General features: G+C 50.7%; 3 protein-coding genes across 8 annotated transcripts in view; 2 read left to right on the top strand and 1 right to left on the bottom strand.

Moving 5' to 3' along the window:
* The window catches only part of GLYR1 (glyoxylate reductase 1 homolog), a 36,497-nt gene extending 20,602 nt beyond the window's left edge, over positions 1-15,895 (top strand). Inside the window, exons 9-15 of one of the 6 annotated variants that reach the window (XM_068565591.1) lie at positions 2,016-2,115; positions 7,105-7,197; positions 7,888-7,989; positions 8,690-8,852; positions 9,171-9,350; positions 9,668-9,792; positions 13,718-15,895. In XM_068565591.1, the coding sequence (XP_068421692.1) occupies positions 2,016-2,115; positions 7,105-7,197; positions 7,888-7,989; positions 8,690-8,852; positions 9,171-9,350; positions 9,668-9,792; positions 13,718-13,792 (838 nt within the window). In that variant the 3' untranslated portion in view covers positions 13,793-15,895. Of the gene's footprint in view, positions 1-2,015; positions 2,116-7,086; positions 7,200-7,887; positions 7,990-8,689; positions 8,853-9,170; positions 9,351-9,667; positions 9,793-13,717 lie in introns of all 6 variants that reach the window. The other 5 variants (XM_068565590.1, XM_068565588.1, XM_068565589.1 and 2 more) reach the window with 5 other exon arrangements.
* Positions 15,896-16,402: 507 nt separating this feature from the next.
* Positions 16,403-22,549, top strand: ROGDI (rogdi atypical leucine zipper). Its single transcript, XM_068524362.1, has 11 exons — positions 16,403-16,505; positions 16,582-16,653; positions 17,346-17,428; positions 17,645-17,699; positions 18,423-18,503; positions 19,283-19,378; positions 20,620-20,718; positions 21,072-21,185; positions 21,264-21,313; positions 21,426-21,552; positions 21,859-22,549. Exons 1-11 carry the CDS (start codon positions 16,434-16,436, stop codon positions 21,898-21,900), a joined length of 891 nt encoding a protein of 296 aa, XP_068380463.1. The 5' UTR covers positions 16,403-16,433; the 3' UTR covers positions 21,901-22,549.
* A 285-nt stretch (positions 22,550-22,834) lies between these two features.
* SMIM22 (small integral membrane protein 22) lies at positions 22,835-23,338 on the bottom strand. Its single transcript, XM_068524774.1, has 3 exons — positions 23,203-23,338; positions 23,040-23,125; positions 22,835-22,941 (listed from the first exon to the last, which is right to left on the bottom strand). Exons 1-3 carry the CDS (start codon positions 23,336-23,338, stop codon positions 22,900-22,902), a joined length of 264 nt encoding a protein of 87 aa, XP_068380875.1. The 3' UTR covers positions 22,835-22,899.
* Between the last annotated feature and the right edge of the window lie 4,330 nt (positions 23,339-27,668).

Below are 27,668 nucleotides of genomic sequence, written 5' to 3'. Positions count from 1 at the left end.
GCTTTGGCTTGAAACTTAGTGGTCAAGGGTGCCATTTGGTGAGGAAGGTGGTGGGTTCCATTTTCAGCATTTGATTCAAATGACTTAGAGCAGGCTGGGAGAGAGTATGAGAGTGCATATTCCAGCAAGGATAGGGGAACCTCTGAGCCAATTTGCAAAGGTGGCTGCAGATATGACTTCCAGGAGACTGAAAATACTGAAAGGATAAGACAAGTCAAAGTGGAGAAGCTGCAGAGGATCCTAGAGCTGAGAGAAACACAAGCTGAAAACAAGAAAATGAGGTAATAAATGAAAGAGGGCTTCCCTGGTGGCGCAGTGGTTAAGAATCCGCCTGCCATGGGCTTCCCTGGTGGCGCAGTGGTTGAGAATCTGCCTGCCAATGCAGGGGACACAGGTTCGAGCCCTGGTCTGGGAAGATCCCACATGCCACGGAGCAGCTAGGCCCGTGAGCCACAACTACTGAGCCTGCACGTCTGGAGCCTGTAATCCGCGACAAGAGAGGCCGCGACAGTGAGAGGCCCGCGCACCGCGATGAAGAGTGGCCCCCGCTCGCCGCAACTAAAGAAAGCCCTCGCACAGAAACGAAGACCCAAACACAGCCATAAATAAATAAATAAATAAATAAATTTTAAAAAAAAAAAAAAAAAAAAAAAAAGAATCCGCCTGCCAATGCAGGGGACACGGGTTTGAGCCCTGGTCCGGGAAGGTCCCACGTGCTGTGGAACAACTGAGCCCGTGCGCCTTAGAGCCTGCGAGCCACAACTGCTGAGCCCACGTGCCGCAACTATTGAAGCCCGTGCCCTCTGGGGCCCACGTGCTGCAACTACTGAGCCCATGTGCTGCAACTACTGAAGCCCACGTGCTGCAACTACTGAAGCCCACGTGCTGCAACTACTGAAGCCCACGCACCTAGAGCCCATGCTCCACACCAAGAGAAGCCACCGCAATGAGAATCCCGCGCTGCAACAAAGAGTAGCCCTGGCTCGCAGCAACTAGGGAACGCCCGCGTGCAGCAACGAAGACCCAACGCGGCCAAAAAATTAATTAATTAAATGAAGAAAGAGGCATTGTTTAGCCATGTCTCATGCAAGGAGAGTTACAGAAGTGCAAGAACCAAGAAGAGACATTTGGGCAAGGTAAAATCATCTATAAAAGCATGTAGCAGCTCATAGCCCCCAAGTTCTAGGGGTTGTAGGAAGGAGCAAGCTGTAGGAAGTGAAGGTAAGCCGAACATACTGTCCACCTGAGTGCTTCAGTCACAGAAGGATCATGATGGGCCTGCAGTTAGAAGGTGTGGTGGAGAGAAGGATGGGCCAGGGTAGAGCAGCAACGGGGGGAAAGAGGTTCAGGAGAAGAATCCATGCACTGAAAAAGATTGGTTCCAAAGCTCAGGTGAGGCTTTGAAGAAGCGGGGCAAGCCCTGTCCCTGCTGACGGCAAGAGGAGTGCAAAGGTGGTGCAGGGCGTGGAGCTGGAAGGGGAGGTGAGCACCAGGATGCCGACTCCTGCAGTCGAGGAAGGTGGATGGCTCCGCACTTATTGCTCCTGTTACTTGTCATGGATCCCAAGGTGCTTTAAATTGGCATCTCAAGGCCTAGGACTCGAGGTGGCTGATCGGGAACTGTTGCAGGATCTGAAGATAAATGTCTGCCTTCTCACTGTAATGGAATTGTAAGCTCAGACCTTCTATCAAAGCAACAAGGAAATGATTTGGAAGATTTGCCATAAACCGTATGAGTCATACTTCTTGCAGTGGCAGTTGAGGATTTAAAAATGCCTGTTTAAACTTATGAACACTTTTGAACAGTGGCATAATAAGAAAAGGCACACTTTGCCTGCACTACCTCTGGCTCTGCAGTGGTGGTGTCAGCACACCACAGAGCAGTGTTCCTGGTGGTCTGAGGTGAGGCTCCCCAGGTTTATGAGGAAGCGGAGCCTGTGTGGCATTCAGGATCTCACCCTGTCCTCCCCCACCCCACCCCCCACCTTGAACTGATCAGTCTCTCTCTCTTTCAGGATAGGATTTTTGGGCCTTGGCCTCATGGGAAGTGGCATCGTCTCCAACTTGCTAAAAATGGGTCACACGGTGACTGTCTGGAACCGGACTGCAGAGAAAGTAAGCATTCATAGTGGTGCTTGTTGGGTGGGGTGGGACAGAGCCTTGACCCTTGGGGTAACTGAGGATAGGAATCTCGCTCCTGTGCTCTCTTCATCGTTCTGCATGCCATGGAGTAGAAGCCAAGCTCTTAGTTCAGGCAGGTGGGGATGTAGATATACCAGTGTAGGATGTTATCATAAAAACTAAACGTTTAAAACACCCAGGGGTATAAAATGAAGTGGAAATTTCCCTCTCTCAGCCAGTACCTGAAATAAGTAATAGGAAAAAAACCTGTCAGGTTTTTCCATGCACATGCAAGAGTTGTGTGTGTGTGTGTGTGTGTGTGTGTAATTCATTGATATGGAGAGTGTGTATCAACAGATCTCCTTTGTCCTTGTTAATGGCTGCACTATGTTCTGTGTTTGGATTGTATTAACAGCACCGTGCCGTAGAACATTCTGTGGTGAAGGAGATGTCCTATATCTGCACTGGCCTGTGTGGTAGCCACTGGCCACATGTGGCTCTTGAACACTTGATTCATGGCTAGTAGACTGAAGAATTTTAAATTTTGTTTCACTTAAAAATAAACAGTCTCCTGTGGCTAGTGGCTACCATATGGGACAGGACAGGTTTAGAAGTTCTTAACCTAAGGTGGTCCATGGATTCAAGGGGTCTGTGCATGCCCTGAAATGGAATTCCAAGTCTTTTGTAATGGAGAGAGGCCATGGCTCCCATCAAGTTCCCATCCAGGAAAAGGTAAAGAACCATAGTCTAGGACTTACCTGGTTGTGCAGTGGTTAAGAAACCACCTGCCAACGCAAGGGACATGGGTTCGATCCCTGGTCCGGGAAGATCCCACATGCCTCGGAGCAACTAAGCCCGTGCGCCACAACTACTGAGCCTGTGCTCTAGAGCCTGCGAGCCACAACTACTGAAGCCCGCACGCCTAGAGCCCGTGCTCTGCAACAAGGGAAGCTACCACAATGAGAAGCCCGTGCACCACAACGAAGAGTAACCCCCACTCGACGCAACTAGAGAAAGCCCATGCGCAACAATGAAGACCCAACACAGCCAAATAAAATAATAAATAAATAAATAAGTAAAATTTAAAAAAATAAAGAACCATTGTCTAAGTACCAGAAAACTAAAGCACTGTACTTGCCAGGAACAAAGAGACCAAGAAAGAACCAGCCTCTTGAGGAACAAGGTGTGGCTAAGCATGTATTTGTGAAATGATGGGGTGAGCATCCTGTGTGTGCAGCAAGGTGAGAGCTGGAATGAAGGGAGGTAGTAGAGCTGGTGGATTTGAATTAACAAAAATGTTCTAGGCAAAGTAAGAAGTTCACTTTGTTAAAACAGTCCTTTTCAAGAATAATAAGGAACTGGTTGGAGAGTTGAGGGAGCCTGGGAGAAAGGAGACTGAAGGCCATGCTAAGAGATGTGGGCTTCAGGTGCTGGGCATTGGGTAGGTGCTGCGGGGCCCTGAGTCAGGAGTGAGATCTCGGGGGCCCTGTCGGCAGATATTTCTGATTCAAGGCCAGGGTAACCAGGAAATCTAGACATGCATACTTGCAGAACATCGGTAGAATCTAAGGGTTTGCATTATAAGTATGTTCCCATTTGATAGAAGTGCCTCCGGTCATCCTGTTTGCTTGATTGGAAAGCTTAATTGTTATAAACATGGCCATTCTTTCCAGATTAATTTATGGGAAGACAGTAGAGCAAAGCAATTATGAACTTGGGCTTGGAATCAGACAGCTCTGCTGCTTACCGTCCTATTTCTTTCAAAAGGAAAAATCAGAAGAAAACAAAATTAAATATTAACATAGATCTTTTAAGTCTATCTTTTTAAGTCACCAAAGAAAAAGGTGAATTTTTTTTTAATAAATTTATTTATTTACTTATTTTTTATTTTGGCTGCATTGGGTCTTCATTGTTGCACACAGGCTTTCTTTTAGTTGCGGCAAGCGGGGACTACTCTTCGTTGCGGTGTGCAGGCTTCTCATTGCGGTGGCTTCTCTTGTTGCCGGACCACAGGCTCTAGGCGCACGGGCTTCAGTAGTTGTGGCTCACGTGCTCTAGAGCTCAGGCTCAGTAGTTGTGGCGCATGGGCTTAGTTGCTCCATGGTATGGAGGATCTTCCCGGACCAGGGCTCGGACCCATGTCCCCTACATTGGCAGGCAGATTCTTTTATTTATTTATTTATTTATTTATTTTTGGCTGAGTTGGGTCTTTGTTGCTGCATGCAGGCTTTCTCTAGTTATGGCGAACAGGGGCTACTCTTCGTTGTGGTGCGCGGGCTTCTCATTGCAGTGGCTTCTCTTGTTGCGGAGCACGGGCTCTAGGCATGCGGGCTTCAGTAGTTGTGGCTCGCAGGCTCTAGAGCGCAGGTGCAGTAGTTGTGGTGCACGGGCTTAGTTGCTCCGTGGCATGTGGGATCTTCCCCGACCAGGGCTTGAACCCCTGTCTCCTACATTGGCAAGTGGATTCTTAACCACTGCACCACCAGGGAAGCCCAAGATGAATTTTTTTTTAATTAATTTTTATTGGAGTATAGTTGTTTTACAATGTTGTATTAGTTTCTGCTGTACAGCAAAGTGAATTAGCTGTACGTATACATATATCCTCTATTTTTGGATTTCTTTCCCATTTAGGTCACCACAGAGCATTGAGTATAGTTCCCTGTGCTATACAGTAGGTTCTTATTAGCTGTTTGTTTTATACATAGTAGTGTATATATGTCAGTCCCATTCTCCCAATTCATCCCAGCACCCCCATGAATAGTTTTTGATAACACTCCTCACAACAACAACAACAACAAAAAAAATGAAAGGTACGCCAACTAGTTTATTTTTTATTTTTTGGAATTTAAAAATTTTTTATTTCTAAAAATTTCCCACTACCCTAACAATTTTTGTGTATTTTTCCCTAGTTTTTGTGGGGGGTTTTGGGGGTTTTGTTTGTTTGGTTTTGGTTTTTTTGAAGTATAGTTGATTTACATTAGTACATTAGTTTCAGGTGTACAGCATAGTGATTCAGTATTTTTATGGGTTATATTTCATTTAAGTTATTATAAAATGATGGCTATATTTTTCTATGCTGCACAATATATCCTTGTAGCTTATTTAGTTTATATATAGCAGTTTGTACTGTCCCCTACTCCTATTTTGCCCCTCTCCAATTCCCTCTCCTCACTGGTAACCACTAGTTTGTTCTATGAGTCTTGTTTCTTTTATTTATATTCATTTATTTGTTTGTTTTTTAGGTTGCACATATAAGTGATAGTGTAGCGTATTTGTCTTTCTCTGACTTATTTCACTAAGCATAATAATACCCTCTAGGTCCACCCATGTTGTTGCAAATGGCAGAATTTCATTCTTTTTATGGCTGACTAATACTCCTCTATGTGTGTGTCTCTGTGTGTACCACATCTTTTTTTTTTTTTTAATCAGTCATCAGTTTTATACACATCAGTGTATACATGTCAATCCCAATCACCCAATTCAGCACACCACCATCCACACCCCACCGCGGTTTTCCCCCCTTGGTGTCCATACGTTTGTTCTCTACATCTGTGTCTCAACTTCTGCCCTGCAAAGCAGTTTGTACCACATCTTCTTTATTCATTCATCTGTTGATGGACACTTAGGTTGCTTCCATATTTTGGCTGTTGTAATGCTGCTATGAACATTTGGGGTGTGTGTATCTTTTCGAATTAGTGTTTTTGTTTTCTTTAGGTATAAAACCAGGAGTGGAATTTCTTGTTAAAGAAATAGTATAGTAATGATTTAAAGAGTTTTAAGTAGCTCACAAAGAGGAAACAATGAATAAACAGAGGTATTAAAGAGATTCAGTAATCAGGAGTAATCAAAATATATCAAGCAGAAAGTTGCCATTTTTGTCTTGTTAAATCATCTAGTAGGACAAATTCTTAATGTATTTATGTGTACTTATTTGTTGTTTTTAAAAAATGTGCTCTGTGTTGGTGATTTGAGACTTTGCCAGAGATCATTATAAATGGACACAGCCCTATTCGAAAGCCATTTGTCTACATTTTTTAAAACCATTTTCGGAGCCTGTTATATTCTACTTACAGAGATCTAAATTCAAAAAATAGAAGAGATGTGTATTTGTTGGGGTCATTTATAATTAAAATCAGGCCAGATATTGAACTGCAGGAGAGCCATTAGGTAAATTCAGGTATATCTCTCAGTGGAGTATCCTGCAGCCATGCATTATAAACAGTAATTATGAAAGTCTATAATATTGATAGATGTAATCATATAAAATATTAAAAGTTAGATGCAAAATAATAGGTCCAACTTATTCTAAATACTTTTTTTAATGCCTTTAGAAAAAGGAAATACAGCAAAATGTTAATCATGTATTTTTGTTATGAGATGTTCTGGGTGATTTTAATTTTCAGAAAAGAAAAGTTAGTGCTTATAGACCGCCCCCAGAAACAATTCAGTAAGGAATGGCAACCTGTTAGCCCCAACCCTGCTTCCCCAGCTCACAGGGCACTGTGTAGATTTCACCACAGCCAAGATAGCGACAGCCACAAAGAGCTGCAGACAAGTACTATTCACATCCTGTTCTTCATTCAGGAAACCTTCAGCAGACGTTTGTTTTGTGCTTCCTGTGAAGTAGAACATGGAACATCCTCCTAGGCAAGACTGGGGACTTCCCTGGCAGTCCAGTGGTTAAGACTCTGCGCTTCCACTGCAGGGGCGCGGGTTCAATCCCTGGTCAGGGAACTAAGATCTCACATGAGCGCGGCCAAAAAAAAAAAAAACACAAGACTGTGCTTTAGCGGCTCCCGTCCACTTCCCTGAGCAGTCAGACTACCCGCTGGGGTCCCTGGCTCACAGTCTCAGCCTCCTGCCTTGGAAGGCCACTCAGGAGGACTGGGCACTGCATCTCTGGCCTGGCTGGTGTGTGTGTTGTGCACTGCCTGCAGCTCACATTAGGATCTGTGACTTTTGCAGTGTGATTTGTTCATCCAGGAGGGGGCCCGCCTAGGAAGAACCCCCGCTGAAGTCGTTTCAACTTGTGACATCACGTTTGCCTGCGTGTCGGATCCAAAGGCAGCCAAGGACGTAAGGATCCCCTCCCTCCCCTCAGCGTCTCAGGTTGTGGCTGGGAAAACTGGCTGGCCTCCTCCCCTCCTCCCCTGAGCACTGAGTGAGTGTCTGCATTGGGGGAGGGGTGGGCGGTGGATTTCCTATTTGGGGGCCATCTCCCATTGTGAAGGGTGTTTGCATGGATTGAATACAGACTTCCTTTAATTCAGAACAAAGAATGAAACTGACTAGGGTCCCTGAGGTCTGTGCTGAAACGTGAAATGGTTCCTCACAGGCTCATGTATTCCTGTTGAGCTGGAAGCTTTGGTGTGCCTGTGGTCCATGTGACAAGTTCCTATGTTTAGCTATCGCTGTATTTGTATGTTTTAAAAGTTCAAGTGCGGTAGTCATCTTGTTAACTCATGACTGGACTAATCCAAGTAAATCCAAAGAAGCCAAAAAAAATAAATACTGAGGTTCCATCTTTTCAATGGGAGGTTTTTAATAAAAAGAAACACATGTTCTTTTTGAAGATAAATGGGAGCATACCATAAATTCTCCTCTTTCCCTTGCTTATTTACATGCTCTTCCCTTTTGAGCCTTAATATTTAGCTTCTATTTGGGAAATGAGCCAAAAAATCAACAGGACACTGACCTTAGGTCTAAGGGGCTCCTGGGTGTCTGGCTGGGAGCCTGGGCTATTGCTTCTCCCTTGTGTCCCCACAGCTGGTGCTGGGCCCCAGTGGTGTGCTGCAAGGGATCCGCCCCGGGAAGTGCTACGTGGACATGTCAACAGTGGATGCTGACACAGTCACCGAGTTGGCCCAGGTAGCGGCCTCATTCGGGCTGGCCCTCCAGCATCCTTTCAGTTGGAGCCCAAGACCCAGGCTAACCATGCCGAAGTGTGGGCAACTTAGTTACTCTAGAGCCAAAGCCAGAGACTTTGGGACTAGCCTGTCTTCACTCTCTGCCTTCAAATCTACAGCTAGTCTGAGTGGCTGTGAAAGGAGACTTGTTTCCTGGCTGGGATGGGCGTCGGGTCCTATAGCTGTCAGCCTCTCAGAAGCAATCTAGGCTGCCAGCAGGGCCTTTTTGATTTAAGCAGATTTCTACAGATACTAGCAGAGTATTCCACCACGCTGAGCCACTGGGCCCAAGTGAGGGGGTGGTGATTTGTGGCCCATGTGCCTTCTAAGGGTGGCTGAAATCAAGGTAGGACAGTGTCTGTAGGAAGTGTGGTCGACCACGCCATTGGCGTTGTCAACGTTGGTTGTAGTCTTTGGTCTCCGAGTAAATGGGAGCCTGTGAGGACACCCCAGCTTCTCTCTGTCTACCGCATGTGATTCAGGCACCTGGTGGAGGACAGTCTGCTGACCCTCCCAATGTCAGTCCAGCACCTTGGTACGGGCGTCAGCTTTGGGGCCTCGGCGTGGAGGGTCAAGTGCTCCTGCCCCAGTATGCTCCTTGCTTCCTGCCCAAGACCTTCGTGAGAGGCAAGGTCTCCAGAAGCTGTGACTTTCCTTTCCAGGTGATTGTGTCCAGGGGGGGCCGCTTTCTGGAAGCCCCGGTCTCAGGGAATCAGCAGCTATCTAATGATGGGATGTTGGTGATCTTAGCAGCCGGAGACAGGGGCTTATATGAGGACTGCAGCAGCTGCTTCCAGGCAATGGGGAAGACCTCCTTCTTTCTAGGTAACATGCCTGCCCACCTGTCGGGCCACTTCAGGCCTGGAGGCTGGGTGGGCCACATCCCCTCTAGACCGCCCTGATGACACCGTCAGTCCCGCACGGCCTCTCTGCCTGGGGCCCCCGTGGGAAGGTTTCCTTTGACTTGCACAGTCAGTGCCTGGAAGGAGGAAGAGCCAGAAGGGTCAGAGCCAGTTCTGTCAGGGGCAGGTGAATGGGGCCTCCCCTGGGTGTAGAGGTGGGTCCAAGCAGGGGTGAGGGTGGGCAGAAAGTCCCTCCCCACGGGATTCTTGGGACGTGACCACGATGCTTTGCCCTGGGCAGGTGAGGTTGGCAACGCAGCTAAGATGATGCTGATCGTGAACATGGTCCAGGGGAGCTTCATGGCCACCATCGCTGAGGGGCTCACCCTGGCCCAAGTGACAGGCCAGTCCCAGCAGACACTCTTGGACATCCTCAATCAGGGGCAGTTGGCCAGCATCTTCCTGGACCAGAAGTGCCAAAGTAAGTTGCCTTTGGCCTCTCTTTTTGTGTTGTAGTTTTGGTTGAAGCTGGGAACTGGGTCAGGCAGATGTCACAGAACAGTGTCTTCTTCAGGGACTCATTGTGTGTGAATGATGCACCCACTCCAGTCAGTCCAGGCCCCCAGTCAGAGAGCATCCAGAGACATGGTAGATAGGATTTGGGGCTACAGGCTGGGAACTTGTCTCTTGGGTGTCCGAGGGGGAGGAAATGCTAGGTATTGACCTCTGACAGGACTCCAGGTGGTTTCTTATTTAGGATCCTTTCAGTTCTTCTGATGAATGACTTTCCCTCCTCAGATATCCTGCAAGGAAACTTTAAGCCTGATTTCTACCTGAAATACATACAGAAGGATCTCCGTCTAGCCATTGCGCTGGGTGATGCCGTCAACCATCCGACTCCTATGGCAGCTGCAGCCAATGAGGTAACAGCAGGAAGCCTCGGTGCTAGTCCCAGCAGCCCTCCTTTGTTTCCCTTGCACTCCTCCCTCTGCTTACTTTGGCTTGGCTTGGCTCTGTGTCTAACCTCTCAAGGTGGAATCTTAGGTTGTTGATTTTAGACCTTTCCTAAGTATGTTTCCTCCGAGCCATGCTTACTTCCCTGGGAGTTCTTCTTTGACCTGTGGATTATTTGTCAAATACAAATAAAAACCCTGAAGGGTTTCCTAGATACCTAATGGTTATTGATTTCTAATGTATCTCTGTGATCCAAAAAAATATACTACATATGGCTTTTAACTGTTTGCATTGATTCAGACTTGTTTTGTGGCTCAGCAGATGATCTGTCTTGGTGGGTGTGCCATGTTCACTTAAGAAGACTGCGTGTTCTGCAGTTGAGTGCTGTGTTCTGCACATATCAATTAGGTCGAGATGGTTGGTAGTATTTTTTTAGATTATCTTTACTGACCTTTTTCTCTAGTTCTTTCAATTGCTAAGAAAGGGATGTTAAAATCTCCAGCTGTGATTGTGGGATCATCTGTTTCTCCCTTTAATTCTGTCCATTCTGCTTGATGTCTTTGTTATTGGGCTCTTAGCCGTTTATGATTGTTATGTCTTCCTGATGAATTTGCTCTTTCGTTATTAAGAAATGTCCATCTTGATCTTTGTCTTGAAGTCTGTTGTCTGATTTTCATATGGCTGCTGTAGTCTTCTCATGCTTACAGTTTCCATGTGATATATTTTTTTCCATCCATTTACTTTCAACCTTTGTTTTAAAATTGTGTCTGTTGTAGACAGTCTGTAATTGGGGCTTGCATTTTTATCCATTCTGACAGTGTCTGCCTATTAATTGGATTGTTTAGTCCTTAACATTTTTTTTGAATGACGTTTATTAAGCACCTACATAGGTACTTTTTGGAAACAGTTTTTTAGAAGTTCAGTTTTCTTATCTCAATCTGATAGAAGTATAAGCTTAAAAAAAAAAAACAGCTGAGCAATATTTGTCTTTACCATAGAATTACAATAAAAACTACATTTTGGGCTTCCCTGGTGGTGCAGTTTTTAAGAATCTGCCTGCCAATGCGGGGGGCACGGGTTCGAGCCCTGGTCCGGGAAGATCCCACATACCGCGGAGCCTCTAAGCCCGTGTGCCACAACTACTGAGCCTGTGCTCTAGAGCCCGCGAGCCACAACTACTGAAGCCCGCATGCCTAGAGCCTGTGCTCTGCAACAAGAGAAGCCACCGCAATGAGAAGCCTGCGCACCGCAAGAAAGAGTAGCCCCCGCTCGCCGCAACCAGAGAAAAGCCTGCACACAGCAACGAAGACCCAACGCAGCCAAAAAATAAAATAATAAAATAAATTTTAAAAAAACTACATTTTGTGAAACACGTACATACATGAATCACACAGATTCATTTATTTTAGAGACTCTGTCTTCCAAGTGCTATAAGCTATATGCATTTTTATTCAGGTTAAATAGAGGTCTCAAGTGGCTTGTTCTATAGAGACAAAGAAGAAGTAAAAATACACAGTACTGGGGAATTCCCTGGCTGTCCAGTGGTTAGGACTCCTTGCTTCCACTGCTGGAGGCCCAGGTTCCATCCCTGGCTGGGGAACTAAGATCCCGCAAGCCACACAACGCAGCCAAAAATAAATAAATAAAAAATACACAGTACTGTTCTTTTCAGACCTGCCTTTTCATAGTTTATAATCTTCTGTCCTTGAATTCTGTGTCTCTGTCCTTCCTTCGTGTGTCTGAACATCTCAGAGTACTTGTTTCACTTCCCAGTTTGCAGTACAATTTCAGGTTCCTCCTTTCTTACATTCAGGTTCTCTCTTGGCAGTGGAATTCCTCGTGTGTTATATAATTTTTCGTTGATGAGTTTGTTTGTAACTGTGGTTACTTCTGAAGGGTTCCATGGTGGCTTGTGTTGGGAGCACTTCTCTGTGAGGTGATTTCCACTTGCCTCTCCCCTGACTACAGGATTCGTTGGCTTGGAAACAGACATTTTGGTTAATTTCTTGATGGAGCACGGCACTTTCTGGCCACTGTTTGGAGTTCAGGATCTTGAGGTTAACTGGTCCATTAACATTTAGTCTTTGTCTTGAAGTCTATTGATATGTGGTTGGATTTAGAGCTACTCTTTTATCATTTGATTGCCATTTGTCCCCTCTGGCTTTTGTTTGTTCCTCCTTTCTTTTGGGATATCCTTTTTTTGGGATATTTGAATATATTTTAGAATTCCATTTTATCGGGACTCCCCTTGCGGTCCAGTGGTTAAGACCCCGCCCTCCCAATGCAGGAGGCCCGGGTTCAATCCCTGGTCAGGGAACTAGATCCCACATGTCGCAACGAAGATCCCGAGATCCTGTGTGCCACAACTAAGACCCAGCGCAGCCAAATAAATAAATAAATAAATTTTTTAAAAATTCCATTTTACCTATTGGCTTTTTAACAGTGCATCATTTTTCTTTTGTCTTTGCTCTAAGGATTGCTATACGCATCCTTAATTTCACATCCTAGATTAGACCTCTTTACATAAAATGTAGATCCATTTACCTCTCCCTCCCTCATCCTTTAAGGCAGGGTTTCTCAACCTGGGCACTATTGACATTTTGATGTGGGTGCTGTCCGGTGCATTGCAGGATGTTTAGCAGCATTCCTGTCCTCTACCCACTAGATGCCGGTTGCACCCCCTCAGTTCATAGAAGGTGTCTCCAGACATTACCAAATGTCACTCCAGGTGGGGAGCAAAATGACCCCAGGTTGAGAACCCCTGCTTTAGGGTACAAATGTCCTATGTGTTACATTTGTCTTTGTTTTAAACCCACCGTTGTCAGAATGTCTTGCTTTAAGTAGTCATATGTATTTTAAAGAAATTAAGAGAAAAAATAAGTTCATATTTCTCTAATTTACCATTTCCAGTGCTTTCTTTTCCTTTCTGAAGAATTGAATTTCTCTCTGGTATTGTTTTCCTTTCAGCTGGAAGAACTTGCTTTAGCATTTCCTGAATGCAGGTTTGCTGGCAATGATTAAGTTCTCTTTTATCTCAAAAGGTCTTTATTTAGTCTTCATTCTGAGTTGACAGCTACACCTGAGCTGTAGTGGACATCATGTTTAGAAAAAGAAAAAAATGCAGCCGGCCAACTGTGTGGGAGGAACCTGTGTCCAGCTGCATTTTTTCAACATGACTGGATGTTGTGCTGCCCTTGTTGAACGATGGCTTTTTAATTTTTCTCACACTCTTTCATATTCATCTAGTACCTTTGGGGTGGCTGTTAATTGCCAAGCACCATTCTAGGCTCTGGGGACACAGGGTGCAGCCCCTTCTTTTCCTTGTAGAGCTTACATTTTAATGGAAGGAGGCACAAAGTAAGCACATAAATGTTTAAACAAGTAAGAATTGCAGAAGGTTAGAATTATGAATAAAGTGGAACAGAGTAAAGGGATGGAGGTGGCTGGGTAAAGTGGTGTAGCCGCTGCTTCAGATGGGATGGTCAGGAAAGGCCTTGGAGCTGATTGGGAAGGAGCCAGCCAATGCTGAGGGAAGGACAGGGACAGTGGCCCAGAGAATAACATGGGAAGTCCTTGGGGCAGGAAGGAACATGATTATAACTACTAACAATGCTGAGCCCTGCCTCTGAGCACTTTACATTCCTCACTCCATTAATCCTCACAATAACCCTGTTACCTTCTCCATAAAGTCAAGAAGCAGTAGTGAAGGCACAGAGAAACTGAGGCACTTTGTCCAAAGTTAGGCCAGTCAGTGGGGAATCCAGGAGTCACACCCAGACAGCCTAGACTCCAGAACCTACCTACCTAACCACATCGAGGACTGCCTCTCAGAAGCAGATCTGTGTCTCTAAGTCAGCTTTGTGGCCAGACTAAGCCCATGTCATTTTTTTCCAGGTGTACAAAAGAGCCAAGGCACTGGACCAGTCTGACAATGACATGTCTGCCGTGTACCGAGCCTATATACACTAAGCCCTTGACCCCACACCCCATCTTCCCTCTGACCCCCTCTTCCTCACATGGAGTTGGGGTCCTGGGACTTAACTCTGGACCAGTCCACCTGTCTCCATCTTCTTTTTTACAGACTTTGAGACTTGCCATCAGCACAGCACACAGCATCGCTCCTCCCCTGGAGGTCCTGGAGAGGGGAGGGGTGTTAGCAGGATTGGCCTGTGGGAAAGCTCTTGAGCTGGGCACCGGCCTTGGACTAGGTGGCTGTGTGTTCACACACACACACACACACACACACACATACACACACACAACCCACCATACTGGCTCTCGCCCCAGGATAGAAGCTGCCCAGAAACTGCTGCCTGGCTTTTTTTTTTTTCCCTTCTTCCAAGCTGTCTTATCTCAAACCCCTTCCAGTTGAGGAACTAGAATCAGCAGTGAGAAGTGGAAGCTTTCCCACTGCTTCCCTCACAACGAAGAGGCTGTGGTTCTGTCCACTGTCCCCCACTGGATCCCATGCAGGGAGAGGCTCTGGGCCAAGATGAGCCAGCAGACTGTAAACGGAGGGTCCCATGGGCCCTCCCACCTCAGGTGACCAGCTGATGAGGATTGTCATGTTTAAGCTACCAATGTGCAACCAACTCTCCGTAAATGCCTTTGTGAGCTGAAAAGGGATTGGCAGAGTCAAGCGAAGACAGGGCTCTGGCTTTCCAGGGAAAGCAGCAAACAGCCCGCCCCTAGGTGAGCTTCACAGAAGCCCTCTCTCCTCGCTGCTGTTCAGCACCTGCCCAGAAGTCACCGCGACTGTGGAGCCTGGGCTGGGATCAGACTTCCTTGCTTTGGTGTAAGGGTGCTCACTCCTCACCAGGCTGTTGTAGTATTTGGATTTGCATTCCAGTCCTTGGGAAGGGGGTCCTGAGGGTCACCACTGAGGATTGAAGAGGGAGGGGGTATGGGGTTCCTTCCTGTTTCCGTTACGCCACAGACCCTTCACCTGGTTCTGAAGAGCCATTCTGACCCACATCCCCTCACAGCAGTCCCACCTTCTCCAGCCCATCCCTGCACAAGTCCCCTGCATGCCCACCTCTCTCCATTCTCCTTCCCTCCCCCTTTTCCTCTCATGGAGACAGTATTGCTTTCTGTCTCTTCCTTCTTTGGTCCAGACCCAACCTGACCAACGATGACCATTTCTTAGGCTCAGCTCTTGAAACAGGAATGAGTGTCTGCACTTCAGCCAGCAGCTTGGTTTTCGGTGCTTTCAGGGTCCTGGGGTCTGTCGGGAGGGAAGAGGAGAACTAGGCCTGACTGAACCAGAGCTACCTGACCCTCAAGAGGCAGATCTAAGACATCCTCGAGACCCTAGCATTTCTCCTTGGATAGGGGACCAGAGGGGCTTAGAATGTGGCATAAGAACAAGGAGAAGTTACCTAAAGGATGTCAGTGTTTTCTACTTCTGCATGGGTTGGATTTTCCAAAGTCACACTGCAGAAGGTCAGCAATTATAGTGAATATGTGATGATAAACAACGAGGTGGCCACGCTGTTGTGGGGCCCCTCCCCCTCACAGGCTTGGCCCTTTTCCACTGATCAGAACCCAGGTCAGGGGATCTCAGAAGACGTGGGTGGAGGGCAGGGGAGATGCCCGTGGTTTTTGGCACAGTTGTTAATTTCACTGGGATTTTGAATTCTTTTCTGTCTGAACACAAAGCCTGTTCTAGTCCTAGCCGGACACTGGGGGGTGGGGGTGGGGGAAGATGCTGTAATGAAACTGGTTAGTCAATGTTGTCTTAATATTGTTGACAATTCTGTAAAGTTCCTTTTTATGAATATTTGTTTAAAGCTATTTCACCTTTGTTTTGAAATCCTTCCCTTTTAAGGAGAAAATGTGACACTTGTGAAAAAGCTTGTAAGAAAGCTCCTCCTCCACCACCCTTTTTTTTTCCTTTAAACCTCCTTTAAATGACAAATCTAGGTAATTAAGGTTGTGAATTTTTATTTTTGCTTTGTTTTTAATGAACGTTTGTCTTTCAGAATAGGATTGTGTGATAATGTTTAAATGGCAAAAACAAAACATGATTTTGTGCAATTAACAAAAAGCTACTGCAAGCAAAATAAAAACGTTTCTTGGTAACACAACTGTGACCTTGGCGGTGGTCTGCGCCCAGACATGGAGCGCCCTGCGGTGGCGGGAGGGGTGGGGCCAGGCGTGGAGCGGAGCGGCGGCCTCTTCTGCAAGGCGATGGGACTGTAGGGTCCGCGCGTTAGTCCCTCCCGGACCGACGGAACTAGTGGGCCGGAGGCGAGATCGGGCGGAAACAAGGTGCCCCGTCGGCCAATCGCCGGGCGCGGCGAGAGCAAGCTATCGGGCCGGCCAATCGGTGAGTGCGCACGGAGCAGGGCGCCCTATCAGGGCCGAGAAGGGGCGGGACGAGCAGCCCTGGCGCTCCGGCCCGAGAGTAGCGATGGATACGGCGCCGGAGTACTCAGCGCCCGCGGCTGGTGAGGGCGGTGTCCGGGGCGAGCCGGAGCGGGCGGGTTCCGGGGCGTTCACAGTGTCGCGAGCTGGAGGCGGGGCGGGCGCCCGCGCAGCCAATCGGCGGCGGGGGGGGTGGGCCTGGGCGCGACGGAGGACTGAGCGGGGAGCGGACGGCGGGCCGGTAATGGTCGCTGGGCAGCGAGCGGCGGCGATGGCGACCGTGATGGCAGCGACGGCGGCGGAGCGGGCGGTGCTGGTGAGGCGCGCGGGCGGGGCGGGGCGGGGCGGGGGGCGGCGGGCTCGGGCGGCTGACTGCGGGCCTGTCCCCGCAGGAGGAGGAGTTTCGCTGGCTATTGCATGACGAGGTGCACGCCGTGCTGAGGCAGCTGCAGGACATCCTCAAGGTAACGCGCCTTGAGGGCCTGTGCGGGCGCCCACCCTCCCTACCCTCCCCCAGCGCGGCTCCTTCCCCGGCTTCCCGCGGCTGCCGCCCGAGCGCCGACTGTGTACGCGACGCGCCGTGTTCAGACCAGGCCCTGCCCTCAGAGGACTTAGAGTCTAGCCGGGGGGCAGTAGCAGATAATTACCCAATCCACAAGCAGCCCTGTGAGCGCGGCGGGCCTGGATTGAGCCCGGGGGTCGGAGAAGGCCTCCTTTGAAATTGACATTTAACCTCAGATCTGGACCCAGCATTTTGACCTCAGCCAAGTATTCGATCTCTCTGGGCCTTCCCTTTGCAAAAAGAAGATACTAGTACCGGCCTCAGGGCTGTTGTGATAAAAAAAAAAGACCATAGAATCACAAAAAAATGTCCAGGCAGTGCCTAGTAAAGCCAAAATTGCGGGTTGCCATGACTACTGTCTCCCCTGACTTTGCTCCCCACTTCCGAACCTTACCCAAGCCGGGAGGGTATCTCTCGGTTCTCTCTCCCGGGTTGGGCACACAGTAAGCTCCCAGGGAGTGTGGAAGGAGCAGGTATCGGCTCAGGTAGGACCTGAAACTCAGGCTGTGGGGGAGGGGCCCTGGGAGTGGGGCTTCTGGACACATGGCTAGGCTGGGGTGGGTGAACTCTACCCCACTCCCCTCTGCCCCGCAGGAGGCCTCTCTCCGCTTCACTCTGCCGGGCTCAGGCACCGAGGGGCCCACAAAGCAGGAGAACTTCATCCTGGGCAGCTGTGGGTGAGCCTGGGCTGGGTTGGGGAGGGGGGACACTTGGGATACCCTCTAGGACAGGTGGCACGGCCTTGCCCTGCAGACTGATTTCAGCTCCAACGTCCAGAGGGTATGCAGTGGGACAGGCTGGACCATCCTGTGACAGCCAGGGACAGCCTGTTGGGAGGATGGGGTGGTGGGAGGGGCAGCTGCAGGCGCTTCTCTGACCCCCACGTGTTGTAGCACAGACCAGGTGAAGGGCGTGCTGACTCTGCAAGGGGATGCACTGAGCCAGGCGGTGAGTCTCCCGGCCCCTCTCCCCTTCCAATGCTGCCACAGGACCCAGTGGGGAAAAGCGTGGGGCCTCCTGCTTATCCCAGCTCTGCCGCCAGCCAGCTGTGTGACTCTGGGCAGGATCCTTGACCTCTCTGGGCCTCAGTTTCCTTGTTTGTAAAATGACACCCTCCCTAACCCGCTCATGAGATTGGTGTGTGGCTTCAGTGACAGGTGCAGGAAGGGGGGAGGAATGCTTTGCACACAGCGCTACCAGGCTCTACCTGGATTCTGGGCCCCAGGAAGCGTGGGCATTGGCAGGATTAGGCTAGCCCCAGATCAAAGTGCAATCAGCCAACATCAGAGCTCCAGCTGCACTTGACCCTGTGGCAGGTGCGAAGGCCTGGGGGAAGGTCCCTCTCCTCGGGTGGGCGTTCCGTCCCTTGGCATGTACACATGTTCCCCGTTTGCCCACAACTACACGCCTCCTCCCAGACAAAGCTGCCTTCCCCTTTCTTGGCTCTTTTCCCTTTCACTTCTTTGTGGTTCCTCTTGGGCCTGAGTTCCTGTTTCCTGACCTCCCTGTTCACTCCCCAAATGGCCAGGGTGTTGAGAGGCCCTCTGCCCCATGGAGTGGCTGTGGCCTGAGCCACCGTACACACCCCGTTTCTGCCCCCGGCTCAAGGGCTGAGTGGCCAAAAGCAGGAGGGCATCCTTCTGCCCAGCTTATCCCGCTCTTGCCCATCAGGACGTGAACCTGAAGATGCCCAGGAACAACCAGCTGCTGCACTTTACCTTCAGGGAGGACAAGCAGTGGAAGCTGCAGCAGGTAACCGGGCCCTTCCCCGGCCAGGGCTCAGGGGCACAAGGGCAGGCAGGGGCAGTCCCTTGCAGCGCTGAGGCCTCCTGGGCTGGCCACTGTGGGGACCTGCATCCGCAGCAGGCTTGGGAAGGTGTTTCCTAGCAGCACAGCTGTGGTGGGCAGTGCCTGGTCTCCTAGCCTGTCCTATGTGTAGGCCCCCAGCCCAGCGGGAGCCACAGGGATGCCCTGAACAAGTCACTCCCTGCCCAGAGCTTCCAGGGGCTTCCGCTGGCTCTTGGAGACCAAGTCCATGCTTCCTAACAACACCTATGTGATTGGGCCTGGCTTCTGCCCCCTCCCTCTCTCCTCTCACTGGTCACCAGCTGTTTCCACCTCAGGGCCTGTGCTCGGGCTTGTCCCTCTGCCTGGAGTCCACTCCCTCAGCTTTTCTCATCACACGAGCGTCAGCTCAAGAGTCGCTTCCCTGGAGCCTCCCCCTCACCGCCCTCATCACCCTGTTTGTTTCCTTGTGCAAGTTGCACAGTCTGTTACCTTGTGCCTTTACTCTATTACTCTCTGTTCTCCTTTGGAAAGTGCGCCACATGAGGCCAGGGACCAAGCCTGACTCACAGCACGAAGCCAGGGCCTGGCCCGCAGGCGGCACCCACCCTGCCCCTCCTAGGAGGATAGGCCCTCAGGGTGGGGGCCCGTAGGCTGGGGCCCCCAGGGACCGTGGCTGCTGTGAAGCTGGCTCCTCTCCCTGCCGAGGCCCAGCCCACTAACCGCTCATTGGGTGCTGTTTTTAGATCCAGGACGCCAGGAACCACGTGAGCCAAGCCATTTACCTCCTTGCCAACCGGGACGAGAGCTACCAGTTCAGGACAGGAGCAGAGGTCCTCAAGGTGAGCTTCCCGCAGGGATGGGAGAGCCAGGTTCCCTGACCTCTGACTGGGCCCCTGGAAAGCTCTGCCCCCACATTCTCAGGTGTAGCCGATGGTTGACCCTTCACTTCTCAGTGTATACATGTCCATCCAGCCACAGTTGAAAGGCTCACAGCCCAGGCTCCAGAAACAGACCTGGGCTGTGATCCCAGGGCCCCCACTATGAGCTGTGCAACCTCAAGTCACTTACTTAGCCACTCTGTGCCTCAGTAGCCTCACCTGTAAAACGGGGACAAGCTGTAGTGACTGCCAATCGTGATGATGCAGGTAAAGTGGTCTCTAGTAAGCCCTTGGTAAACAGTAGCTACAGGTTTTAGTACCAGCAACAGAAAAAATTTGTAATTAACAAAATGAATTCATGTGCTGTGGAGGGACAAGATGAAGCTCAGATGCCCTGAGTTCATGCTTTAGCTCTGCCCCTGACTTGCTGTGTGTCCTCAGGTGGTTCACCTATCCTCTCTGGACCTCATGAAAATTTGAAACCAGATGGACTAAGGTCTCTCTCAGAACTGTGACTGCCCTCTGGGGTGTAATGTGCAGCCCCCATGCCTCCACCCAGTAATTCTGCCTTTCCCTGGAGCCATGTGACCCCAGCGCCATGGCAACAGCTGGATGAATAGCTGGAAGCAGTGGAAACTGGGGCTCTGAGTTCGAGCCAAAGCTTTGCTCCTTGGCAAAGGGAAGGGATGAGTGCAGATGGTTCCACCGTTCCCTAGCTGTGTGACCTTAACCCTTTGGAGCTTCAGTTTCCTCACCTGTGAAAATGGGGCTGGTGTCCACCATAAGGCCTCAACTTAGCCATCCCAGTTCTTCCTTGAGGAAGCCCTCCCTGGCCCCTTGCACCCAAGCTGAATTAGGATCCCTTCTTCTAAGCTCCTTCATTGCCTGTACTCTCATCCACAACGCCCTCATGCCCCTGGGACTAACTTCTGGGATCTTCTATTCCCCATTGGACCAATACCCAGGATCCCATGCAGTAGAACCTTCTGTCCTGCCCCTGACCCCCAGCTGGAGCCCAATTACCTGCATCTTTAACAAGCCTCCTGCTGCAGGGGTTCGGGCCCTGAGACTGTGACCCTCCAGGGAAGGAGCTAGGAGCTACCATAACTTTGTTGCTACTGATACGGGGGTGGGGAGGGGGATGGGATCAGGACCAGGCCCCGCTGCGCTCACAGCAGCTATGACCAGCCCCCTTCTCCCAGCTGATGGATGCCGTGATGCTGCAGCTGACCAGAGCCCGAAACCGGCTCACCACTCCAGCCACCCTCACTCTGCCTGAGATCGCTGCCAGCGGGCTTACGGTCAGTGGTGCCTCAGGCCGGCCCCTGCTCCAGGAGAGGCGGTCCCCACAGAGGGGCCCAGCTCGCACCCGGGAGGGACACAGCGGTGCCAGGAGGTCCTGCAAGCCCCAAATTGTCGACAGAGTCCTATGTGCAGTTTTCTGGGATGGAGTCCTTGGCTTCCATTCTGCATCCCCCAGATACGTAACCCCCTGATCTGGATCAGTGGCTCCCAAGCCCAGTGGTGCAGGAAGCTAGCTGGGGTACCTGAGAAGACTTTGGAAGCCCCAGTCCATGGGATGGGGACTGGGAGTCCCCCAGGGTGGTTGGAGGGGCGGGCGTGGGATGTGCCTGCCCGGCCCCCCTCCCCACAGCGGATGTTCGCCCCTGCCCTGCCTTCTGACCTGCTGGTCAACGTCTACATCAACCTCAACAAGCTCTGCCTCACCGTGTACCAGCTGCATGCCCTGCAGCCCAATTCCACCAAGGTGAGCACCCCGCCCCCACCCCCACCCCTGCCCGCCCCAGGCCCCAAGCCTGATCCAGTCTGATGTTCTTCTGCCTAGAACTTCCGCCCAGCCGGAGGTGCCGTGCTTCACAGCCCTGGGGCCATGTTGTAAGTACGCTGCCTGGGAGAGGTCCCTGGAGCACCCTCGCACATCTGCAACTCAGGGGATGGGGTCCTGGCCGGCTGAAGTGCCCTCAGGGACACTCCCATCTCCCCGCAGCGAGTGGGGTGCACAGCGTCTGGAGGTGAGCCACGTGCACAAGGTGGAGTGTGTGATCCCGTGGCTGAACGACGCCCTCGTCTTCTTCACCGTCTCCCTGCAGCTCTGCCAGCAGCTCAAGGATAAGGTGGGGACATGGGGGGTCAGGGCCGGGCTGGGCCTCACGCAGATTAGGCCAGCCAAACAGCAGGTTGTTTAGCCCCTTCTTTTTTTGGGCGGCACATCTCTAAAGCGCCCCCTAATCTTAAGATCTGTCGTACCCTCTGCACACCCCAAACACGTGGGCCATGGTGTTGCTTGGCAACAGTATCCTTTTCCTGACACATGGCCCTTGGATGACCTTCAAATCTCACCTGGGTCACAGAGGGCGCAACAGGGGCCAGATCCCCTAGCACCACCACTCACCATGTCCCCCATCTCCCTCCTTCCCCAGATCTCCGTGTTCTCCAGCTACTGGAGCTACAGGCCTTTCTGAACAGAGCACCCAAGAGCCTGTCTCCCTGGGAATGGCCCCTGCCCAAGGAGTCCCTGTTCCCCCCCCCCCACACACACACACACACCCCTACACACACAAAGTGCCGGCCAGAACCCAAGAGCCTGTCTCCCTGGGAATGGCCCCTGCCCAAGGAGTCCCTGTTCCCCCCACACACACACACACACACACACCCCTACACACACAAAGTGCCGGCCAGAGCTCGGCACTGCGGCCTATTTATTTCCCTCTTCACCCTGCCCTGCCTGTCAACACTGGACACACTGGGAAGAAGGAACACTGGCGTGCTTTTTGTTTTGAATGGGGGAGGTCAGGAAGGCGGGGCTTCGAGGTAGCCTATAGTCCAAGCCCTGCCTTCCCCCCAAGGCAGGAACCTTTGGACTCTGGCTGGGGCCAGGCCCAGGGCTCTCCTTCCTCCCCTCTTCGCAGCCTGTCGAGCTCCTCCAGGATGGCAAGGGGCAGCCACACACCCCCTACCACTGGAGCCTGAGGGGTGGGTGGTGGCCCTAAGCTCTGAGTTGGGAGGGAAGGACAGAAGCTACCCACCACGAGCTGTAGTGCCCTTGACTGTGTTCGCTCGGCAACCCTGACGGGGCCTTCAAGAAATAAAAATCATCCGACTTTGCCTGGAGCCCTTCTGTCTGTCTGTCTGTCTGAGTAGGGACCTGGCCAGGGGTCCCTGATAGTCAGGAGCTGGGCCGAGTACCCAGTGACTGAACCCCTGGCCTCCGAGGGGTCAAATGGGATGGTGAATGGGCAGCGGCTGGGTGGCTGCAGCACGTCACCCGAGGTCTCCTGGTGACAGTCATGCCATCTGAAGGTTGTGAGGGACACAGGGGTCATCTGGATGAAGCAGTGGGGGCCTACACTGCCCACCCTGACGGGAGGCTCAGAATACACTCCAGACTCAGGCTTTGGCTGAACAAGGCGTTGTTATTGCTGCCCAGCAGGACAAAGGCAGGGGAGCAAGGACTCTCCGCATTAAGGCTCCAGGGCAAGGTTATCAAATCCCACGGAGTGTTTCTGCAAGAGAGGCACAGAGGGGCTGGTGGCTTCACTCCTCGGCCCCCGGCCAGCCCCACCGCCACCTTCTCGGCCTGGCCCTGGTGCTCCGGGCTCACCTTCCGGGACCTGGAGGAGCGGCTTTGGCAGCAGCCACAGCAGCAGCAATGGATGCAGACGACCAGCAGCAGGAGCACCACGACGCCTGCGGGCAGGGTGGGTATCCAGATATGGCCCTCAGCCTGGGAGGCTGACGGGGGCCAGAGGCCAAGCCACACTCACCGAGGAAGACGAGGAAGATGATGAAGGCACCGGTGTCCCACTTGGACTGGAACAGCTGGTGGCTCCACAGTTTCCCCAGCACTTGCTGGGCTGTGGCGCTCAGCTCCTGCTCCACATCCTCCGTTAACGAGGCCATCTCAGCTGGATGGTCCTGGGTACCACCTGCTCCAGCCCCCCAGAGGGCCACCTCAGAACCCTGGGCTCCTCTGGGGCTGCCGCATCCCTGCCCTCCCACACCACCCCTCTTGGCCCCAGCCCCTACCCCAGCCTCGCTTCCACTTCTCTCCTGTCCCTGGCCTGAGCAAGCCCCTCCCTGCCCACTCCCCCCAGCAGCCCCACCCCTGGGCCCCCACCTGCCTTGGAAATCTCCCAGCCAAGCAGGTACTAGGTCCTGGGAATACAGACTACTTCCTGCTTCCGGGTCCACACCACCTGAGGCCTTGGCAACCAGCCCCGCCCCCCACCAGTCCCCCAGGGCCCGTGGGGGTGCTGGCGGAGCTCCGGTGAGGGCGGGGCCTGTGCCCCGCAGGTGTACTTACTGCCTCCCAACCTCAGCAGGTGCGGCGGAAGGAGGAGGCCACAGGCCTCTTGGCCTCTTCATTCCAGGGATTTTTCACTTTTTCTCAATAGACCAGACAGCCAACCTGGAACACAGCAGACACTCAGCCGCTGTTGACTTCATGAATGAAGAAAAGACAGAAGAAAAATGGTGGCAGGTTGGAGGGAGGGAGGTGAAAAAGAAGAAAGGAGGGGAGGGGAGGGAGAAGTTTCTGTACCACCGCCCTTGCCTGGGCAGCGACTGTGTGCCTGGCAGCGCAGCAGCAGCCTTTGGGGTCCTTCTCTATTCTAATCCTCACAGTGACCCTTGTGAGACGATGGTTATGGTCGCTCAAATGAGCTCTCTCCCCAGAACTTGGAGCCGGGGGCCCCTGACACAGCACCTGGAGCTGCCTCGCCTCCCCCCTTCCCCCCAGAGCAGGGCCCAGGCCTGCTAGACCCTTGGGACCGGCTGTAAATCAGGTGGACACACCTTCTTGTCCTTGTGGGGCTTACGGTCTCGCTGGGAAAACATGTTGGCTAATGTTAGGCTCTGTGCCTGACGCTATACAGGCACACTTTTCTTTACTGCACTTCACAGATGTTGCGTTTTTGATAAATTTAAGGTTTGTGGAACCTTGAGTTGAGCAAGTCTATCGGTACCATTTTCCAGCAGCATTTGGAAGCTTTTTCATTTTTATTATATCTGTTATGGCAATCTGTGAGTGGTGATCTTTGATGTTATTATTGTAATTATTTTGGCAATTTTTAGCAAAGTATTTTTTAGTCAAGGTACGTACGTTGTCTTTTTTAGATACAATGCTATTGCCCACTTAATAGACTACAATATAGTGTAAACAACTTTTACATGCACTGGGAAAGCCATGTGACTCACTTTTTTGCAATATTCGCTTTATTGTGGCGGTCTGGAACTGTACCCACAATATCCCTGAAGGATGTGTGTACATACATACCTCCTGTATTCCTCATGGCAATCCTAAAGTGGGTATTATTGCTATTCCCATTTTACAGATGTGAAAACTGAGTCCTTGAGAAGTTTAGCAACTAGCTCAGGTCACACATGTATTCATTTCCTGTTCTTGCTATAACATACTACCACAAACTTAGTGGCTTAAAACAATGCAAGTTTATTATCTTACAGTTCTGGAGGTCAGAGTCTAAAATGAGTGGGCAGGGCTGTGTTCCTCCTGAAAGTCCTAGGGGAGAATCAATTCCTCGGCTTTTTTTTTTTCTTTTAATTTATTTAATTTATTTATTTTGGCTGCATTGGGTTTTCGCTGCTGCGCGCAGGCTTTCTCCAGTTGCAGCAAGCGGGGGCTACTCTTCGTTGCGGTACGTGGGCTTCTCATTGCGGTGGCTTTTCTTGTTGCGTAGCACGGGCTCTAGGCGCGCTGGTTTCAGTAATTGTGGCACTTGGGCTCAGCAGTTGTGGCTTGCGGGCTCTAGAGCGCGGGCTCAGTAGTCGTGGCGCACGGGCTTAGTTGCTCCACAGTACGTGGGATCTTCCCGGACCAGGGATCGAACCCGTGTTCCCTGCATCGGCAGGCAGATTCTTTTTTTTTTTTTTTTTAACATCTTTATTGGAGTATAATTGCTTTACATTGTTGTGCTAGTCTCTGCTGTACAACAAAGTGAATCAGCCACACGCATACTTATAGCCCCATATCCCCTCCCTCTTGCGTCTCCCTCCCACCCTCCCTATCCCACCCCTCTAGGTGGTCACAAAGCACCGAGCTGATCTCCCTGTGCTATGGGGCTGCTTCCCACTAGCTATCTGTTTTACATTTGGTAGTGTATATATGTCAGTGCTACTCTCTCACTTTGTCCCAGCTTACCCTTCCCCCTCCCAATGTCCTTAAGTCTACTCTCTACATCTGCATCTTTACTCCTGTCCTGCCCCTAGGTTCTTCAGAACCTTTTTTTTTTTTAGATTCCATATATATGTGTTAGCATACGGTATTTGTTTTTCCCTTTCTGACTTACTTCACTCTGTATGACAGATTCTACATCCATCCATCTCACTACAAATAACTCAATTTCATTTCTTTTTATGGCTGAGTAATATTCCATTGTATATATGTGGTGGGCACATGCTTAACCACTGTGCCACCAAGGAAGTCCCAGTTCCTCGGCTTTTCCAGCTTCTAGAGGCCACACACCCACATTCCTTCGTTCATGCCCCACCCCCACCACTTCCACTTCTGCTTCCATCCTCACACCTTCTCTGGCTCTGCTCTTCCTGCCTCCCTCTTATAAGGACCCCTGTGATTACACTGGCCCACAGGATAATCTCCCCATCAGAATCCTTAATCACATCTGCAAAGTCCCTTTTGCCACATAAGGTAACATATTCACAGGTTCCCGGGGATTCGGATGGGAAGTCTTTGCGCACCATGATTCTTCCATCCACACCTAGTGAGCAGAGAAGTCAGAACTGGAACCCAGGCATCAGATCCCAGAGCCCTTGACCACCATGTAATACAGTCTCCTGTGCTGGGATCCCCATCTTACACCCTCCATCCCCTCCATCCTGTTCTGAGATCTCAGATTCCTGTTGCCCAGGGAGGGTAACTTTGAAATGACTGTTCTATTGCAAAAGGGGGTAGGGACGCAGCCACTGGGGAAAACGGTCCCTTGAAAAGTTATGCATAGTGTTATCGTAAGACCCAACGATTCCACTCCTAGATATATATACCCAAGAGATTAAATCATGTCCACACCGAAACTTGTACACAAATGTTCACAGCAGCAGTTTTCATAATAGCCAAAAAGTGGAAACACCCCAAAATATCCACAAACTGATGAATGAATAAATACATTATGGTCTCTCCATGTGGTGGAATATTATTCAGCCATGAAAAGGAACAAAGCACCGACATATGCTACAAAGTGGATGAACCTTGAAAACATGATGCTCAGTGAAAGAAGGACAAAAGGCCACATAGTATGTGACTCCATTTATATGAAATGTCCAGAATAGTCAAATCCATAGAGACAGAAAGTAGTGTTTGCCAGGGGCAGGGGGATGGGGATAGGGTGCTTAGTGGTAATGGAATTTCCTTTAGGGGTGACGAACATGTCTTGGAACTAGGTATCGGTGGTAGATTTGCAACATTTTGAACGTATCAATACTAAATGCCACTGATCTGTTCACATTAAAATGGCTAGCAGTTAATTTTATGTTCTGTGAATTTTACCTCAATTGAAAAAAAAAAAGCGGGGAGGGGGGATGGTTTAACGACTGTGGCCCCTGCCCACCCCTTGGCCTGGCCTAGTGGGCAGGAGCCAGTCCTCTCCTCTCCCCACTGACCCTCTGTCTTCCTGTCCAGACGCCCAGGTGCCTCATTTCTTGTTTATTCTCATTAAAGAAAATCTGGGATATTCCAAGTCATTAAAAGACAAAAAGCACCCTTAGAGCCCCTTGGACCTAAGCAGAGCAATGATGGGATAGAGGCCATGGCAGGATGCATTTCAGGCCGGTCAGACCTTGGACTCGGGTCTTGTTCCCAGCCCTTAACACCCACCCATGTGTGACCAGAGGCCCACCCCCTGACCCCTCTCTGCCTCAGTTTCCTCATCTGTAAAGTGGGTGTATGGAGAGTATCCCCCTCCTCAGGCTGCTGAGGATTGAATGGAATAATCGATGTAAACACTCCCTTGGCACAATGAATGCACTAAATGGTTGTGTACTACTCTCACCCAACCTGTGGGTACGATTCCCTCCAGTCTTGATTCTTTGGATACATTGGGCTCATCTGCCATCCGCACTCTGCTCTGATGACTTTACCCTTGGCTTTCGCCAGTCCACATGGCCAAGAGCGCCTTGAATGGTCCTGCTTTCTGCAGACCTGATCCTCCAGTCCGCAGTCCCCGTGGGCATCTTCCCCCCAGGTTTCCAGACTCCTACA

Source organism: Eschrichtius robustus, chromosome 16, assembly GCF_028021215.1.
Source record: "Eschrichtius robustus isolate mEscRob2 chromosome 16, mEscRob2.pri, whole genome shotgun sequence".
NCBI lineage: Eukaryota > Metazoa > Chordata > Mammalia > Artiodactyla > Eschrichtiidae > Eschrichtius > Eschrichtius robustus.
The sequence above is the reverse complement of the archived record's forward strand: the minus strand, read 5'-3'. Positions and strand labels throughout refer to the sequence as shown.